The sequence below is a fragment of the Cervus canadensis genome, chromosome 7 (genome assembly GCF_019320065.1).
Source record: "Cervus canadensis isolate Bull #8, Minnesota chromosome 7, ASM1932006v1, whole genome shotgun sequence".
NCBI classification, from domain to species: domain Eukaryota; kingdom Metazoa; phylum Chordata; class Mammalia; order Artiodactyla; family Cervidae; genus Cervus; species Cervus canadensis.
In genome coordinates this window covers 17,966,968-17,986,876 of record NC_057392.1, presented here as the reverse complement: position 1 = coordinate 17,986,876, position 19,909 = coordinate 17,966,968, and the positions used below count along the sequence as shown (strand labels likewise).

Below are 19,909 nucleotides of genomic sequence, written 5' to 3'. Positions count from 1 at the left end.
GGCACTTTTGATCATATATAAATAATTCTGTCATCCATGAAGGAAGGCAGTTCTATTCTTCTTTCCTAATATATGTGTACTTTATTTCTTTTACTTTTTCTATTGCTCTTGCTAGAATCTTCAGAATAATCTTGAATAAAAAGGTAAAGACCAGAGCTTCTTGTCTCTTTCTTGATCTTTGGTGGAAAATAATTCAGTTTTTACAGTTGAGTAAAAAAATGATGCTAACTGTGAGTTTTTTGAAATCTTTTCTCAAGTTATTCCATTTTACAACTAGTTTACTATGAGATTTTTATCAGGGTCTTATCAAATTGTTGAATTCTATAAAATGTTTTTTATTCTTTCTTTGTATTCATTCAAGTAATCATATTGTGCTTCTTGTGTTGGTCTGTTGATATGAAGAATTTCATTGACTAATCTTTGAATTTAAGCCAACTTTGCATTCCTAGATTAAGTTTCATTTGGTCATGACATTTTTTTTTTTTATATGTTGATAAACCTAACTTGCTAACATTTGGTTAAGGATTTTTATGTGTGGGTTCGTTATGGATTTTGATCAGTGGTTCTAAGGTATTTTTTGATTTTGGTATCGAGATGGTGTTGGCCTCATAAAATCAGTGATAAAGTACATCTTCCTCTTGTATTTTCTGAAAGACTTTGTGTAAAATTGGTATTTTTTTCTTTAAGTGTTAGCTAGCCTCACTAATGAAGCTGTCTGGGCTTTGAGTATTCTTATGGGAGATTTTTAACAATAAATTAAATGTATTTATAGATACAATAAATTAAATGTATCTATATTTTCCAGAGTGTTCTTTGAGAGTTTATTTCATCCCAGAAATTTATTATTTAATATAACTTTTCAAATTTATTGGCACAAAATTATTCCTAATATTTTTCTATTATCCTCTTAATTCAAGTAAGGGCTTCAGTGATAGCCTCTTTCATGATAGTCATTTGTAGCTTATATCTCTCCCTTCTTCTTGATCAGTCCTCATAGAAGTTTATAATATTTTTTTAAGAACTATATTTTTGTTTTATTGATTTTTTTCTTTAGTTTTTTTCTGTTCTCTTATTTCATCAATTTCAGTTTTCCTCTCTATTAATTTCCTTACTTCTCCTAACTTTGGATTTTATTTGCTCTTTATGTAATAGCTTCTGAAGGAGGATCACTGATGTGTCATCTTTTTCCTTTTCCAATACAAACATTAATGCTACAAACTTCCATCTAAGTGTTGCTTTTAACTGCATTCCATGCATTTTGATATATTGTTTTTACATTCTTATTCAACTAAGAAATATATGTATATTTAGAAGATATGTATATATCTTCCAATTATTTTGGTGATTTCTTCTTTGACTCATGAGTTATTTAGAATTGCACTGTTTAATTTTCAAATATTTGAGGTTTTTCCCACATACATTTCTGTTATTGATCTCAATGTTAGCTTTTCTGTGGAACTAGAATATCAGTTCAGTTCAGTTCAGTTGCTCAGTCATGTCCGACTCTCTGAAACCCCATGAACCGCAGCACACCAGGCCTGCCTGTCCATCACCAACTCCCGGAGTCCATCCAAACCCATGTCCATTGAGTCGGTGATGCCATCCAACCATCTCATCCTCTGTTGTCCCCTTCTCCTTCTGCCCTCAATCTTTCCCAGCATCAGGCTCTTTTCCAGTGAGTCAGCTCTTCACATCAGGTGGCCAAAGTATCGGAGTTTCAGCTTTAACATCAGTCCTACAAATGAATACCCAGGACTGATCTCCTTTAGGGTGGACTGGTTGGATCTCCTTGTGGTCCAAGGGACTCTCAAGAGTCTTCTCCAACACCACAGTTCAAAAGCATCAATTTTTCTGCACTCAGCTTTCTTTATAGTCCAACTCTCACATCCATACATGGCCACTGGAAAAACCATAGCCTTTACTAGATGGACCTTTGTTGACAAAGTAATGTCTCTGCTTTTCAATATGCTGTCTAGGTTGGTCATAACTCTCCTTCCAAGGAGTAAGCGTCTTTTAATTTCATGGTTGCAATCACCATCCGCAGTGATTTTGGAGCCCAGAAAAATAGTCAGCCACTGTTTCCACTGTTTCCCCATCTATTTGCCATGAAATGATGGGACAGAATGCCATGATCTTTCTGAATGTTGAGCTTTAAGCCAACTTTTTCACTCTCCTCTTTCACTTTCATCAAGAGGCTCTTTAGTTCCTCTTCACTTTCTGCCATAAGGGTGATGTCATCTGCATATCTGAGGTTATTGATATTTCTCCCAGCGATCTTGATTCCAGCTTGTGCTTCCTCCAGCCCAGCGTTTGTCATGATGTACTCTGCATAGAAGTTAAATAAGCAGGGTGACAATATACAGCCTTGACATACTCCTTTCCTATTTGGAACCAGTCTGTTTTTCCATGTCCAGTTCTAACTGTTGCTTCCTGACCTGCATACAAGTTTTTCAAGAGGGAGGTCAGGTGGTCTGGTATTCCCATCTCTTTCAGAATTTTCCACAGTTTATTGTGATCCACATAGTCAAAGGGTTTAGCATAGTCAATAAAGCAGAAATAGATGTTTTTCTGGAGCTAGAACATAATCTGTATTAATTTATCTTATAACATCTATTGAGCTTTTTATTATGGCCCAAAATACTATCTCTCTGGGTAACCGTTCCATGTGCCCTCAAAACCAGCATGGAATCTGCTGCTCTAGGATGCAGAGTTCTATAAATGTCAGTTCAGTCAAAATGATTGATAGTGATGTTAAAGTCGTCTATATTTCAAATATTATTTCTTCTAACCCTATCTTCTTTTTTTGAGACTTTCACTACCCAGTGTTAGAGTATTTGATATTGTTCTACAGCTCTAGGGCAAGTATTCTGCCTTTTTCACTCTTTTGCACTTTTTGTTTTAATTTGTATAATTTCTGTTGGCCTAGCTTCAGGTTCACTGATTATTTTCTCTACCGTATTCAATCTGCTAATTAGATTAAGGAATTCCTTACATCTAATATTGTAGAAATGTTGTTTCTAACACTTTATTTATCTTTCTCTTTTATATGGTTTTAATGTTCTTTCTGAATTCCTTACCTGTCTATGGTTATTAGTCATAGTTGTCAGAAAGTTCTTATTCGATAGTTTCATACTAAGGTTTCAAGACTGTTGATGGTTTCCTCTCTGGTCCTTTTTGCTTGCTTTTTTTTTTTTTTTTTTTGTATCTTACATTTTATTATCTTATAATACTCTGATGCATAAAAGAGTAGAAACAGAATTGAGCTATACTTATTTCCAGTTCTTTACTTCTTCCCGCTTGTATGTCCAGGATCTTGTCCTCTCACTCTCTACCAAACATGAAATTGTTTACATATGCCATAGCTCCTCACTGGGTATTTTAAATTCTTTGCGACTAACTTTACCCAGTTGCCTGTGACTTCTGCTCTGTGATTCATTCCAAGAAAAGTATGCTTTTGTGGATTAACAGTCTCCTTTTGGTGGTTAGAATAGAAGTGATATTCTTTCGTGTCTTTCTCCATCCTTTTCAGAAATGGAATTCTATTTTTTAAATTTGAATTCATTCATATATCTTCTCTAGCAGTTCTCTTTTGATAGAACCCACCTGCTTAGCGATGCTGCTTGCCTTTCAAATTCACTGTGGAGGGTCCCCTTGGATTGGATACATAGTTAACTTCCTTGTCTCTTGGGTGGAGCTGAGACAGGGAAGGGAAGGCACAGCAGCAGTCTCTGCCACTGTGACCTGAAGGACACCAATAAGTAAATGATGAGTTACGGGAGAAGCTACAGGAAGAAGTGTATCCCCTCTCATTTCATTCCCCCAAACGCAAAGTCTGAAGTTCCCCACATGAGTGGGTGACCTCCCACCTGTTCAGGTCCCATGTAGGTTCTGGGGACACAGAAACCAGCAGCTCTTCTCTAGAGCACATATTTGGTCCATGCTTCGGGCTTTCTCCAGAAAGATGGAGTTGTCTTCACCTGTGCGTATTCTCCCCAAATCTTCAGATTCAGATCAGAATACAGAGAAACCTTTTCAGCCGTTCAAGACCTAGACCACACCCTCCTACGTCCCAGAAGGGGGAAAAGCAACATAGCAGTATCATCTGATTCATCCAACTACTGTTTTCCCAGAAATCTCCCTTATCTTCTGTTTTATTATTTCTAAGCTTATTTTTCAAAATAGTTTCATATGGATCTTTTATATGGATAACATTTCTGACCATAGCATAGACATCTGGGCTATATCTCCTTGAATGCAAGCATTTTCAGGTGTTTTAACTATGCTCTGTCTTAGTGCAATGATCTAACATTTATTTAATAACATTAAATGGTATTAATAGTACACTGTATTTCTAGATCACACTTAGAAGGGAAGTTTGCAGTATCGGTATTCTCCTTGTAGTCTCAGATGTGTGCATCATGGGAAGTCTTCAAATGTCCACCCCCTGAAGCACTCTTGTTTACATTCATTTTAAGTCCCTGGGAACACAACAAATTAAGTTAGTTACACATAAGATGTCTACTTCTGTAGTCATTTTACTGTGATTTCTGTGAATAATTTATCAACCAGTTAAGGCTCATCAAATCTGGCTTTTTATGTTGAAACTATCTGTAAGGTCTCTTACTGTTTATCTCAACATTTGAAATGCTATCATTTTAAATAAACATGTTTCTCCCTAAACAAGAATTTCATTATCAGAAGAAAGAAAAAAACTCTTGGCATATCAGGTGCCTGTCCTCTCGGATGTGTGTTTAGCATCTGTCACTTCTCCTTTGTCTGATGACCTTGAGTTTATTGTCTCCCTGTATTTACTCCTGTTGGCATCACCATTCCTCTTTATTTTATTTTATTCCAGGTGCTGGGGTTCCCCAGTTCCAACCGATTGCCCTGAATGGCCGAATTCAGGTCCTCAGCAACGGGTCTCTGTTGATCAAGCACGTGGTGGAAGAAGACAGTGGCTACTACCTGTGCAAGGTCAGCAACGATGTGGGCGCGGACGTCAGCAAGTCCATGTACCTCACGGTGAAAAGTAAGGAAGACGAGCTCTTCATTTTACCTAAATAGGGCTCTGGGGCTTCCATTTTCAGTGGTCTCCACGCACACTGTTTAAAAACAAAACAAAACAGTGGTTTGTTGCAGCTGGGGGGTTGATGCTTTCCTGTCCTAAGCATACAGTTGAAGAGGATAGTAGAAATCCAGCAACTTTCAGAATATGCAGACTGTGCATCAGAATATATGTCTGGGGCAGGGAGCCCTGGGTTTCCCTCCCTCTGCTCCCCTGGCCATGGGTCCAGGCTCTGAGCAGCCCAGCAGATGAGTGGGTTGCTGCCTTTGGCACCCAGATTTCTCTCCTCTTGATTTTATCATGGAAAAGCCTTGTGCATGGTCTCAGATGTGTTCTTTTCAGAGGTCTCTTCATGCTTTTTGTCATTTGCAAGCTTATCCATAGATTTCCTTCTTTAAGATCACTGTGAAATCAAGAAACTGGAAACCTCATTATCAACATACATCCCTACAAGAAGATAAAGCATGTAGGACTAGACTTAGGGTCCATGTTGCTGACTGATCTTATAGGAAAGGTACCTACTAGTGAAATTATTTTTATACTTTGGTCACTAAACCACCAAAAAAAGGACATAAAGTAGACCAGCTTCTACTGAGCATTGCTCATTAGCAAATGGTTGTACATCTAGTTTACAGTGAATGGCTTATGTCTTTCTCCATTTATATGCTTTTCTACTGGATAGATTGAGATTTCTTCCTTACCACAAGCTTTAATCAGACTTCCTCTTGCTTATTTTAACTATGCTGTATATAGGTTTTCAAGGATCTCTACCATATTATTTATTAGGACATTGGACTTAAAAGTGAATTTCAGTGCTATGTGTGAGAGAGACAGAGACTTGAAGACTAGCTACACAAAGTCTAGTATCCAATCTATTTTACTAAGAACTTATTCTAATTAATCTATTTTTTTCTAATACAACAATGAAAATATCAAGCTATCTATTGCTATACTTTTGTATCATGGACAGATTATAGTTCTGAAATAAGGTTGCTTTGAAATATTAATACATTGTGGACATATCAATACATAATTTTGACTGCTAAATGTCATACTCTAGAAAAACTGATTTGCAATAATCAGAGGACAAAAAGTCATATCACTTAAATCCAAAGTTGAAGTGGTAATTTTTAAAAATAATAAATTGATGAAATATTAAGGAAACTCAAGATTTGAGAACCAAGATTGACCAGTATTGATCCATCTTTTCCCATCAAAAAGAATATATTTTGCAATGCTTTAACATATTTTTAAAAATTTTGCATGCTAAAAATAGCATATTTTAATGAAAAATTATTCTATTTTCCAAAACAATAAGTGAGAAGAGGAACATTGTTTTACATTTTTACAAATGCTTTTAAAATATGGTTTTATAGAAGGCTGTTCAGTTCTGATATCTCTTTCTTCATTTAGACTGTTAAAATACATTGTTCTGGTTGAATTAATAAAGAAAATTTAGTTTTGTACAGACATATTGTCAGAAAAGGTAAGAATATTTTAGTAGCTTTCTCAGATAATTGTGGATATTCTTCAGTGATTCTATACCAAAACTTAACCAGTCATGGTTTTCAAGAAAATGGTTACCATGTGGAGTTTGAAATAACATTAATGACTTTTCATACTTGGTTACACTATTCCATTGGTCTTTCTTGCCTTTTAAATAGAAACTTTACACAATCACAATTTTGTAACACACTATGGAAGTGAAAGTAAAAGTCGCTTAGTTGTGTCCAGCTCTTTGTGACCCCATGGACTATACAGTACAGTACATTTCTCCAGGCCAGAATACTGCAGTGGGTAGCCATTCCCTTTTCCAGGGGATCTTCCCAACCCAGGGATCGAACCCAGGTCTCCCGCATTACAGGCGGATTCTTTACCAGCTGAGCCACAAGGGAAGCCTATAACGCACTATGTTGGTCATTTTAAAAACATTGGTTCACTGAGTTACAGCAATCTAACAAATGTTTGACTGAGGCATTTCACTAGTGGTGGTGGTCATTCAGTTGCTAAGTTGTGTCCCACACTTTTTGACCCCTTACACTGTAGCCCACCAGGCTCCTCTGTCCATGGGATTTCCCAGGCAAGAATCCTGGAGTGGGTTGCCATTTCCTTCTCTAGGGGATCTTCCTGCAAAAATCATAGTCATTAATATTACCACTCATCTTCCGAGCAAGGTGGTTAAGAATAACATATTTTATAAAAAAATTGTTTTCTATCCCACTCATACATATCTAGGCTCTAATAGATACAGAAGCCTGTGAAGGATATAAATACAGGCGACCATGGACCTCACCTTTGTGAATGAAAGACTTTATGTTTTGAGAAAGGAGACATCAAGGCAGGAGTAGAGCCTGCTAATCACAGTGCAAGGAAAAGAATAAGGTGCACAGAGATGCCTAGGAGGACAGCACCATCATTTTGAGGAGATTAAGGAAAGTGTCAGGGTGAAAAATTCTTTAAAAATAGGTAGAATTCGAAAATGCAGAAATTGAAGGTTTCCCCACATCTCTCTTCATACCTTGATGCTGGTATTATAGTAGATATGGGACCAGAAACTCGTCCACTTGCTCTTAATGGACTTTCCCTCCATGGGACCGTCAGGCCTGGGTGTGGACAGCACTGGTCCAGCAGAGGGCACCCCTGTCAGGACAGAGGGTGGGACACCTGGAACACATAGGTTCCCATCCCTTGTGGAATCAGTGACTGCAGAACAGCACCCAGGGTGCCAGAGGTTAGTCCTGAAGGATGCAGTGGAGTTCGAAAGATAGAGCTGTTGAGGGTAAACGGAGGCACGGGAGGGAGAGAGAGCAGATATAAGAGGTCACAAGACTCAAAGCGAGAGGTAACTGTGTTTGAATGTTGTACCGGGTAGGTGGAGGGGACTAGAGAAAGAAACATTCATAGCGAGTGTTTGTTCGTCAAAGACAGATGTTCTTAGAGCTGGCCAATCTTAGTTTCTGTCTCTCAAACCATACAAACTATTAGCAGAGAGGTGCATTTATGAAACAGTTCATTTTACCAATTCTTGATAACCCTCAGGTAGCTTTGTACAAGATTGAAGTCAGGAGGACAGGGGATGACAGAGAATGAGATGATTGGATGGCATCACCAACCCGATGGACATGAGTCTGAGCAAACCCCAAGAGATAGTAAAGGACACGGAAGCTTAGCGTGCTACAGTCCATGAGGTCGCAAAGAGTCAGACATGACCGAGTGACTGAACAACAACAAGCTTTGTACATGATTTCAATTCCAGGCGTCTTGTATCTTTAACCCTCTAAAAGCATAATGTTTAAACTGTGAAAAGTAAAAACATAATTTCAGGAAGAGATATAAAACCATGGAGACAGAAGATACACAGTGACTCTGTTGCTCCAGTGGTATCATTTAAACAAAAACAACAGCTGACGGAGGGATGGCTTGCTCTCGTTCCTTATGTACTTGCTTAACAACACTATTAAGTCTGTGAACCCTGACAGGTTTAGGCTCAGCACACAGTCATGGTAGACCTGCCAGTTGGTGTGTAGATAGCTCTTTTACCAGGAAAACAGGAGGCAGTGGGAGCGGAGAGCCTCCACTCTGGCCTGGCACAGTCAGACTTGGTACCCAGCTGCCAAGCAAGCAGATTGCACGTCCCTGCAGCCATGGCGGGATTATACCTGACACTGCAACAGAGATTCTGGGCCCTTCTTATCTGATGCTACCCAGGGTAGCATCAGAGTTCTTTAATGTTTCAAAAGAAACTGCACTGCCTTCAGGAAAAATATTAAGTACTCTCTCTTTTCTATAAGTCATTAAAAAAAAAAAAACTGGTCTGCAAATATTTTTAAATGCAATAGGACAGGGCTTTCTACCCGATGGGGTTTGTCAGGAAATCAAGGCGGCTTCTCAGATGAGAGCTCCGGATGCCCAGGGAGGCTTGCACTGAATTTTACATACACTTTAAAGACCTGAACACCACTGCTAGAGTCTGGTGTGGAGGAGGACTCAGTGGATGCTGGGAACCAAATCCTGGCGCAGACTGGGTTTCCTGTCTGGGAAGTTTTCTTATCACCACTCTAATGATTTCAAAACCCACCGCTCTAATAATAAAGCAATTTTATGACTGTCTCCCTGCCATCTCCCATTTTGGAGTCAGACATAAAGAGGCCATGGAAAGGGAAGATAGCGGGCAACCACATTTGGAATGAAAGGTCATGAGATAGAAAGCCACCATGAGATAGTAAAATAATCAGTGCATATCCTTCCAGCTTTGTTGGTATTCCTGCTTCTTGTTCAACGTTATCATCTCAATGCTGATTGATCATTTATGAAAGATCATCCCAGGGATAGGGACCCAAAACACCAGATAATGTTCAGGGCTTTTGGCAAAAAGGACAGGGGAGCTAGGCCTGACTTTGAATCAAATTTGGCCTCTGGTGACCATGCTACACCCCTCACCCTAGGCCCATCAGGGGCTGCAGAAGCCTCTCCCACCCCCACATCAGGGACCACTTGAGATCTGGGGAATGTGGTTTTTTGTGCTAAGAAAATAATTCCTGAAGTTGTAGAATCTTTAAAGTGAAAGAGCTATCTTCTCAGTTGCCAAAATTGCATCCTCCACTGACCCAGGTTTCTGCCCTGGCCAATCTGAGCCTGTGTGCCTCCGGGAACACTGTTTTCCGTGTGGATCTCTGGCCATGATGCCAGGCAGTTCTTCTTGCACCCACCACTCTCACAGATCCCTTCTGATCCCCACATGCTGTGCAATAGAGCATCCCTTATCAAACAGGAGCAGGCGCTTCCCTGGAGAGTCTGTCACTCGTGGAATCCACCCTCCCCCACCTCTGGCTCCCAGAGTCCACCCATAGATAGGTCTATGGTCCAGTCTAGTCTTGGTCCTCAGGCCCCCACTCTGAGCAGGTCTCTGGGTCCCATGCCATTTGATCTCCATGTTCCCAGAATGTAGGGACGCATGAGTCTGCATGCACCAGCTCCAGTCAGACAGTCCCCAGGTCCTGGCTGTTTCTGGATAATAACATGATTTGACCTCAGGCTACGTCTTGTCCTGTTATTGCCAGAGTGGGCGTAGGGGTGGAATACAATATTTCATCACTCTACACCACCGCCCCAAATAGAATCTGTTCATATCCACCCTTGGACAGTCCATTCAACCCCTGCAACTTCCTGCAGTCATGGGCCACCTCAGGACCCACAGGTTCACCCACGAACACCTACAGCCCTGCCCCGTGATGCTCTGGCGGGAGGAAGGAGCACTACCCCAGGCTGACCCCCAGGGAGGTCCTGATGGCCTGAGTCCATCCCACAGGACGCTCCCAGGTTCCCCTGGTCACTCTGAAAGCCCACTCTGTACTCCAAGCATCAGAGATGCAGGCTTGTACTCTCTCTTTGTTTGGTACTCACAGAGAGCAGACTCACGTTTGAATACCCTGCTGTTATTGTTCAGTCCATCTGTCGTGTCTGACTCTGTGAACCCATGAACTGAAGCACCCCAGGCTTCCTGTCCTTCACCATCTCTGGACCATGCTCAGACTCCTGTTGATGATTCTGTCCAACCATCTCATCCTCTGTCACCCCCTTCTCCTCCTGCCTTCAGTCTTTCCCAGCATCAAGGTCTTTTTCCATTGAGTCAGCTCTTTGCATCAGGTGGCCAAAGTATTGGAGCTTCAGCATCAGTCCTTCCAACGAATATTCAGAGTTGATTTCCTTTCGAGTTGACTGGTTTAGTCTCCTTACTGTCCAAGAGACTATTTAAAATTTTGTGTCCCTTAAACTGTCAAGATAGCTTATGTGTCTCTTAGTCGAATGCTACTTTCCCTCTATTACTTTAATTCAGAGAGCTTCTAAATCAAACCTCGGAACCTTGATTCCTGGGCCCTGGAGGACTGTGAATGATGCCATGGGGTTTGCAGTCCCCTGAAACCGTATGTAAAAATGTATGTGTTTATCTGGGGGGTGGAACATGTAGCCTTTGTGATATCCTCAAAGGGATTCGTGATGCAAAAAAGGTCAGCATGACTCTTCTAGAAAATCAAGGCCCAGATGGCCTAAAATGAAGACTGTGTGTTGTACTTTTCAGGCAAACATCTCAGAACATCGGGCTGTAAGCTACAAGCCCACAATGATAGGGTCACCCAGGTGGAAAAGGAATAAATAACCGTGAACCAGTGGCAAACTAGGTATTATTGAAAACTAGGTTTTGATATTTCTCTATCAAATGAAAGATCACATCCACATTTTTAATGCAGCCTTGGGGTTGGTGACATAAATGGATCAGTGCATGCATAATAAGTCACTTTAGTCGTGTCCGACTCTGTGCGACCCCATGGACAGCAGCCCACCAGGCTCCTCCATCCATGGGATTCTCTAGGCAAGAAAACTGGAGTGGGTTGCCATTTCCTTCTCCAAAGGCATATATAAGCACCCTGCGATCAACAGTCAGGCTCCAGACCCACACTGCCTGGGTTCCGTCCGGTCCAGCCCAGGGCCCTGCGCAGGTGACTCACCCTCTCTCCAGGACTATGAACCCAGAGACAGTGCACACACCTCTCTCTGGGGTTGCAGTGAGGCTGGCGTGAACCATCATGTGTAAGGGCTCAGCCAGACACGTGGTTGGTGCAGGGTGAGCGCAGCTGTTGTTGAGCTGGAGGCTGTGACTACTGGTGTCATCATCATCATTCCTAAATTACACCCCCCAAGATGGATCAGTGCCTCCAACAGACTACAAGGTGTCCTGATTCAAAATCACCCACTTTACGTACTTTCCTAACTGTGGGGCCCGCCAGGCCCCCTCCACGGTATCGGACGTGTACGCAATACACGTATGTGCATGCTCATAGCCCTTGCTCTTCCCGTCTGAAATCCAGTTGGCAGAGTACCCGCAGCTTTTGTGATGATGTCTGTGTCAGAAGTAGAGGATGGAGCAGAGCCTGGAAAAGGAAGCGTGGAGAAGTACAAGAACCTGTTAGCTGGCGGGACTCTCCAAGTGGCAGTATTGCCGATGGTGGGTGCTGGCTCCTGCCGGGGAGGGCAGCTGAACATTTGCATTTCACATCTTCACTGAGCCTGGAATCCCACCTGCTGAAGGTTCTTGGTGTTAAGAAGGGATCTGTGAGATGGGAAGGCTACTAGAGCAATTACAATTTGTCTCCAGCCTCAGTTTCAGTTCCCCTCCTCTCTAAATATAAAGTGTTAAATTGTGTCCTCCTAGAATTCAGATTGATGTCCTAACCCCAGTACCCCCAATTATAACCTTGTTTGGAAATAGGACTTTTATATATAAAATGTGTAAAAGGAGGTATTGCTGGAGTCCTGTGGACCTCAGTCCAATAAGACTGGTGTCATACAAAAAGGGGAAATTCGGACACAGATGTGGAGGGAATCTGCCATGTGAAGACAGACATTGGACTTGGGCTTCCTCAGCCAAGGGAAGCCAGAAGAGGCAGGAAGGATTCTCCCCTCAGTCCTTCAAAGAGAACACTGCCCTGCCCACACCTTGGTTTCAGACTCTGGGCTCCAAAACTGTAGCAGAATAGATTTCTGTTATTTAAACCACCGGTTTGTGGCACTTTTTAACGCTATCCCTGCATGTTCTGAGTGCCAGCAGAGATGTTTGGCTAAGTCTTGTTGACTCAGAGCAAGCACAACAGCTAGGTCACCTGCCTCAGCAGGTAAATCCTAACCTGTCTGAACCAGTGGATGTGAACTCTAGTCTGGACCCACCAAGGGCAGCCTATTCCCTTTGAGCACGATTGGTTTAAGGATGGGCATGTGACCAATTTTGGTCAATGAAATGTAGAAGAGATCATTCTGAAAAAACTTTCCTAGTCTTCATAGTAGACTCTGCAAGAGATAGACATCTTTTAATTCTTGACCCTATCTGGAGGTAATACCTTGATGTGTGGTGACCACTTTGGCATTTTCTTGAGGATAAAATTGATACATAAAGGAAGGTAGAATAAAAGCAACAAAAAAAGTCCCTGTTTTCCATTAGTAACCCCGTATATCTCCTAGCCACTTCCCCATAATTCATCGACCCTTTAAGCCCAACCCCTCTTTTTTTGTTAAAAGGATACATAAGCCCCTGAGTCTAGCCATTTCTTTGAGTTTCATTTTTTTTTCCTGTGAACTCCTATGCATGTAAAAATGAATAAAGTTGTGTGCTTTTTCTACTGTTGGAAAGAAAAACAGAAAAGTAGAGATTTGTCCCTAATCTACTGCATTTGCAATCTCCCCACCTCCAGTTTCATGATTGTCTGAGAGGACCAGTTATTTGATGGCTTTGCTGTCTCAGCCAGTGTGGGTCAGGGTATTCTCATTTACAGCTGAGAGCATCCAAACTAAATAGGAAGCAGACAGCAGGTCATGGGACTCAATTTCACCATTACTGCTCCTCTCCCAGCAAGTCAGGCTGAGCACAACACCCCTGAGGGATGGAGGGGTCCTATTTGGGTTGAGGAACCCAGTCTAAACTGGAATTCATCCAGCATGCTGCTCTGGGTTAGGGGAGGAGGGGTCTGCAAAGGAATGACAACTGAGGGTCAATGGCAAGCTGAGGACCTCGGGCACATCCCAGAGCGGGGTTCAGTCCCTGGTGGATGGAGAGTGAAGGACACCAACAGCATTTTTTCAATGTCACCAGACTAGTAGTCCTCTGTGGAAGAGATCATGTGTTTTCCCTCTTTACTTCTTTTTCCTCTTTCTTCTGTTTGGGGGTCATCCTTCTGCTCAGCAGCTGAAGTTATTGTTGCCTATCTGGGGTCGTCTGCTGTTTCAAGGTTTCTGTGGGTGATGGCAGCAGCATTCTGGGTCCTCAGTTATCTGTCGCCCTCCATTCTGGCATTCTCTGAGATGCCTGCAGACCCACCTGGTCACTGCCTAGCTACCCACAGGAGCCCCCTCTCGGTCACCCTGTGACCTGTTGCATTGTTTAGTAGTCATCCAAGATGTGGGTAGATAATATATGCAAATATTGGGACTTCTACTCTCTGTGACTCCCTTCTTTCTAGAATTTCCCTCTAATTTTCTAACTGCTTTGGCAGTCCTTGACTCTGCTCTCTTTAGATGAAGCTAATAGGCTTTTACTACTAATCCATACCCCGATTTAAATAGTCCCCTGGTAAATAAATAAAACCAGACCAGTTTTATCATAAGTTCCACTGATTCATCTGGTCTGTCATTCGCTTTATGAACAGGTGCATGGAAATAAGCTTATGGAAAGGGGAGGCTTGGAGTTTCCCCTGTGACAGTTAACACCACGTTGTATGCAGGTATCTGGGCTATAAGCTCACTTTTCTCCTGGGGACTCCCAGGTTTGACCTCCCTCAGGGACAATCTGAACAACTCATGTTAGGACATGTCCAAAGACAGTGCATGAGAAGTCACTGATGAACATCTGTGATGCAAGGGTGGGTCATGGAGGGGTGCCTGTGGCCACCAGGGCAGTGACCAGTCATCTGCTCTTTGCAGCTCCAGACGTGGCTGCATCAGAAAGAGAGAGGGTGTGAGCAGTGGGCCTTTAAATATGTATATTTTTCCTATTTATTTATGTAAATCCCCACATGCTTAGCCAAGTGATTCCAGCACCTAGGTGTTAGGTGTTCACATGTGTGCATCTGTCCATTTAGCTGTTGATTTTAGGGATTGTGATGGAGGACCACAGGGGCTTCCCAGGTAGCTTGGTGGTAAAGAATCTGCATACTAATGCAGGAGATGGAGGAGACGTGGGTTTGATCCCTGGTTTGGGAAGATAGATCCCCTGGAGAAGGAAATGGCAACCCACTCCTATACTCTTGCCTCGGTAACCCATGGACAAGGAACCTTGAGGGCTATGGTCCATGGGGTCGCAAAGAGTAGGACAGGACTGAGTACACACACGTGCATGTTCTTCCATAAGGTAGTTACAGCATGTTAAGTGGAAGTATGGCTATATTGTCTTTTCCAGAGAATAAATGTGGCATAAAGAAGTGTGTGTGGTGCCAGGTTAGCAAGTGGTGAGTTTGTGACAGTTAATGTTGTCTGTCCACTTGGCTAGGCTATGGTGCCCAGTTTTGGTCAAACACCTGTCTAGATGGTTCTAGGAAAGTATTTTTTGGATGAGTTGTTGTTGTTCAGTTGCTAAGTCGTGACCAACTGTTTTCGGCCCCAGGGACTGTAGCACACCAGGTTTCCCTGTCCTTCACTCTCTCCTGGAGTTTGCTCAGAATTAAGTCCATTGAGTCAGTGATGCCATTGAACCATCTCATCCTCTGTTGCCCCCTTCTCCTCCTGCCCTCAATCTTTCCCAGCATCAGGGTCTTTCCAGGCTCTTCACATTAGGTGACCAAAGTATTGGAGCTTCAGCTTCAGCATCAGTCCTCCCAGTGAATATTCAGGACTGATTTCCTTTAAGAGTGACTGGTTTGATCTCCTTGCTGTCCAGGGGACTTTCAAGTCTTCTCCAGCATCACAATGAGATTAACATTTGAATAAATAGACTCTGAGGAAAGCAGATTACCCTCTATAGCAGCGATCCCCAACCTTTTCAGCACCAGGGATCAGTTTCATAGAAGACAACTTTTCCTCAGACCAGGGCGGGAGTAAGGGGATGATTTTGGGATGATTCTTGTATGTTACATTTATTGTGTGCTTCATTTCTACCATTATTACACTGTGATATGTAATGAAATAAATATATAGCTCATCATAATGAAGAATCAGTGGGAGCCCTGAGCTTGTTTTCCTGAGCTCAGGTGGTAGTGTAAGCGATGGAGACTGGCTATAAATACAGGTGAAGGTTCACTCTCTAGCCTACTGCTCACCGCCTGCTGTGTGGCCTGGTTCCTAACAGGCCACCGACCAGTACCAATCTGTGGCCTGGAGGTTAGGGACCCTGGCTCTCTAATGTGAGTGGGCCTCGTCCAATCAGTTCAAAGTCCTTCACAAAAACAGATGGAGCTGCCCAGAGGGAGAGGCATTTCTGCCTCCAGGCTACCTTCTCACTAGAGCTGCAAAGGTGACCCTTCCCTGGGTCTCCAGCCTGCCCGCTTCCAGCCTGCCCCCAGCCTTCATTATGATGACCCTGCTCCTTAAGACAAATTTACCTGTACCTCCATCTGATCAGAAGAAGGAAATGGCAACCCACTCCAGTACTTTTGCCTGGAAATCCCATGGACGGAGGATCCTGGTAGGCTACAGTCCATGGGATCAGGAAAAGTTGGACACGACTGAGTGACTTCACTTTCACTTTTCCCTTTCTTGCGTTGGAGAAGGAAATGGCACCCCACTCCAGTATTCTTGCACAGAGTCGGACACGACTGAAGCGACTTAGCAGCAGCAGCCATCTGATCGGCTCCCTTTCCCAGAGGACCCTGACTAACAGACTTTGATGCTAGTGGCCGGCAGCCCAGGAAGGACCCGGTTTCCCCATGTGCCTGCAGCTCCACAACCACAGTGTCTGCCTCCAGGAAGTCATCCATCCTGACAGGCTGTAAGTCTGACATCATTTATAAAGAGTTAGAACCAAGGACATTCTCAACAGGTGCTCGGGGTCTGCTGCCTTTTCATTTGGGACTACCCCCATTTTAAAGGTAGAAATATGCATTAATACCTCCTGTATTTGGGTGCAGGAAGCTGGCCTCAGAGGACTTGGAATTAGCACCTATGTGCTCAGTCGTTCCGTCATGCCTGACTCTGCGACCCCATGGACTGTAGCCCGCCAGGCTCATCTGTCTATGGGACTATTCAGGCAAGAATACTAGAGTGGGTTGCCGTTTCCTCCTCCAGAGGATCTTCCCAACCCAGGCATGGAACCTGTATCTCTTGTGCTTCCTGCATTGGCAGGTGGGTTCTTTACCAGTGAGGCACTTGGGAAGCCCCCACACTACACTTGGTCGTAAGTCAGAAGGCTGAGGGAGGCCAGAACGTAAGAAGGACAGGTGTAGAACTGGGGTGCAGCTGCAAGGGGGCCCCCTGCTGACCCTACAGCGAGCTCTGAGGCTCATCCGGCCCTTCCGAGCTGTCTGGCGCTGAGGCTGGAGGCCTTGCCTCGGAGATGCCAGGGCCAGTACGCATGCTCACAACCCAGCTTCTCATTCGTTTACCACCCAAGTCTTGAACGTGCGGCCATAGTCCTTCATGGAAGCAGTGCTTAATGACTTCCAGCAACCTCCGTGGCCATCACCCGCCAGGAATCTTTCAAATGTTCTCATTAGCTGTGAGGTTGGGGGCGCCAGCCCGACTCCGCGCAGCCCAGTGGCCGCCGAGCCATCACAGGCGCTGCAGCGGTGCCGGCCTGTGAGCGTCGCCCTCTTCTTCATCAGCAGCAGAGATAAAAGGAGGCCGTGGTGAGGCTGGCTGGGGACTCAGCCCTTCTGGCTTGACTCTTCTCAAGGAAATGTGACACGCTCGCATTGGCCACTGTGTTAGCAAGCCGTTCATCACACATGTCCACTCTGAGTGTGGAAGTTTAAAACTAGTATAAAGCAAAGCACAGACGATGCACCAAGATAACGGAAATCTCCATATCTACAGCTCACCCTGCAGCGCAATATACCTTCTCTTTTCTCTTTACACCTGCCATTCCCACCTCCACCTGTCCTTCCTTAGTCTTGATGGTCTTCATCTCCCTTTTCGCAGGTTCTTAACTCAGGCACGCATTTTTGTTGTCATCCCTCAGTCGTTCAGTTGTGTCTGACTCTTTGAAACCGCATGGACTGCCCTGTGCCAGGCCTCCCTGTCCTCACTGTTTCCCAGAGTTTGCCCCCGACTTTACCTTAAAACACCAAAACCTTTCACCTCTGTAGGAGTGTTTCAGAGATACAGACACAGGAAGACTGTTGAGGTTCCCAGATGCTGACTAGATGAGGCTCAGAACAGAGACCGTGAAATCCTAGCTTTCCCTAGGTCATTCTGGCTGCCTGGCCCCTGGAATTGAAGATTCCTGCTTGTACATGCACAGTCTCAGACTTAAATGCAAAGGTCACGAGGTCAAGGTCACTGTGAGTAGAATCTGCAAAATCAAAAGGTGACACTGTGCTTGGGCTTAAAAATCAACAAGGAGACCACAGCCTTCACCTGGATCCGCTCTGCCACACCTGAGACCTCCGACCCTTTGTCCGTGGAAGCCTCCTGCCCCCAAGGCACAGGGCCAGTGGTCTGGCTCTGAGGGCCAACCTTGATAGAGGCTTTGGAGGGATTGGGGTCTGCTGCCTGGGAGCCAGCTCCACCCCTGGGTTCTGTCCTTACAGACGGGCACTGTGGCCTTTCCCCACAGATGGGCTCCCATCTCCATCTCCATCACACCAGTGGCTGCACAGTGAACATCAGATCATGACCACTTCAAGTGTGGGTGCCCCGAAGCTGCAAAGCCAGCCTCCCAGGCTGCAAAGAGAGGTGCTATTGCACCCCTGCCGCTGGAGACCTGGCCCACTGCACCTTTCAGATTGACAGCAAAATTCATGCACAGCCTATAGGAACCTCTTGCAGTATTGGCTCCTCCTTGTTCACAATGCTGCAGACCCTCCATCCAGGAAGTCTGAAGTCCCCAGCAGTGAGGGACCCCTCCTAGTCCTCTGGTCCTGCTTCAACTCCCTCCAACAACCCAGTGAGAAGCTCATGTAGCTTTGATTTGAATGCCTCTATTGACGGAGAACTCACTACCTCTACAGGCATCTTATTCCAATTGAAATATCATGAATATTTTTTTATAATACTATGATAGAATTCCTACATTGTTCTACAAAAAATACTTAGACACTTTCAATATATGCTAATTTCCAACAGGGCTGCAGTTTGGGTCACTCACTCGTGTGCAGTGTTTCAGATGAGAAAACTGATGTTCCTGAAAGTTAAGAGGAACTCAAGGTCATGTATATAGACTGACCAACTGGTCCAGGTTTGCCTGAGAATCCCGGTTTTAGCCTTAAAAATTCAGTGTCCACAGATGTACAGAACAGACTTTTGGACTCTGTGGGAGAAGGCGAGGGTGGGATGTTTTGAGAGAACAGCATTGAAACATGTATATTATCTAGGGTGAAACAGATCACCAGCCCAGGTTGGATGCATGAGACAAGTGCTCGGGCCTGGTGCACTGGGAAGACCCAGAGGATCGGGTGGAGAGGGAGATGGGAGGGGGGATCGGGATGGGGAATACATGTAACTCCATGGCTGATTCATGTCAATGTATGACAAAACCCACTACAATATTGTAAAGTAATTAGCCTCCAACTAATAAAAATAAATGAAAAAAAAAATAAATTTTTAAAAAAATTCAGTGTCCAGAGGAGTCCTCCCACAGCGGGAAGTTAAGAGCTGAGGTTTACATCTTTGCTCCACCAGACATCACACCATGACCTGTGGCTGCTTTTCTAGTTCCGCTGTTCAGAGTCTGAGTCACTGCTCTGTGCTTTCCCTCCGCCTTAGGTTTTCCCTGCCCCCACATTCTGAGCAGGGCACACGTGGCCCGGAGTCGCTGGGGCTGAACCCTCCTCCTTGTCAGACATCCAGAAGGTGGGTCTGGAAGTCTTGCCCATGTTCACTCACTCCCCGTGGACATTCTTCTTTGTTATATGATTTTTATGTATTAATTTTTTCATTATTGGTTGTGTTGGGTCTTCATTGCTACACGGGCTTTTCTGTAGTTGCAGAAAGTGGGGACTACTCTCTAGCTGTGGTGCACAGGCATCTCGACGCAGTGACTTCTCTTGTGGCAGAGCAGGGGCTCTAGGGCACGAGAGCGTCAGTAGTTGTGGCTCGTGGACTCCGAAGTTGCGGTTTACGAGTTCTAAAGCACAGGCTCAGGAATCGTGGCACACAGGCTTAGCTGCCCCAAGGCATGTGGTATCTTCCTGGATCAGGGATCGAACC

General features: G+C 44.1%; 1 protein-coding gene across 1 annotated transcript in view; it reads left to right on the top strand.

Annotated features, from left to right (window-relative positions):
• Positions 1-19,909, top strand: part of DSCAM (DS cell adhesion molecule) — an 806,431-nt gene that overhangs the window by 583,041 nt on the left and 203,481 nt on the right. The window contains exon 11 of the mRNA XM_043474457.1: positions 4,856-5,029. Within this exon, the coding sequence (XP_043330392.1) occupies positions 4,856-5,029 (174 nt within the window). The remainder of the gene's footprint in view (positions 1-4,855; positions 5,030-19,909) is intronic.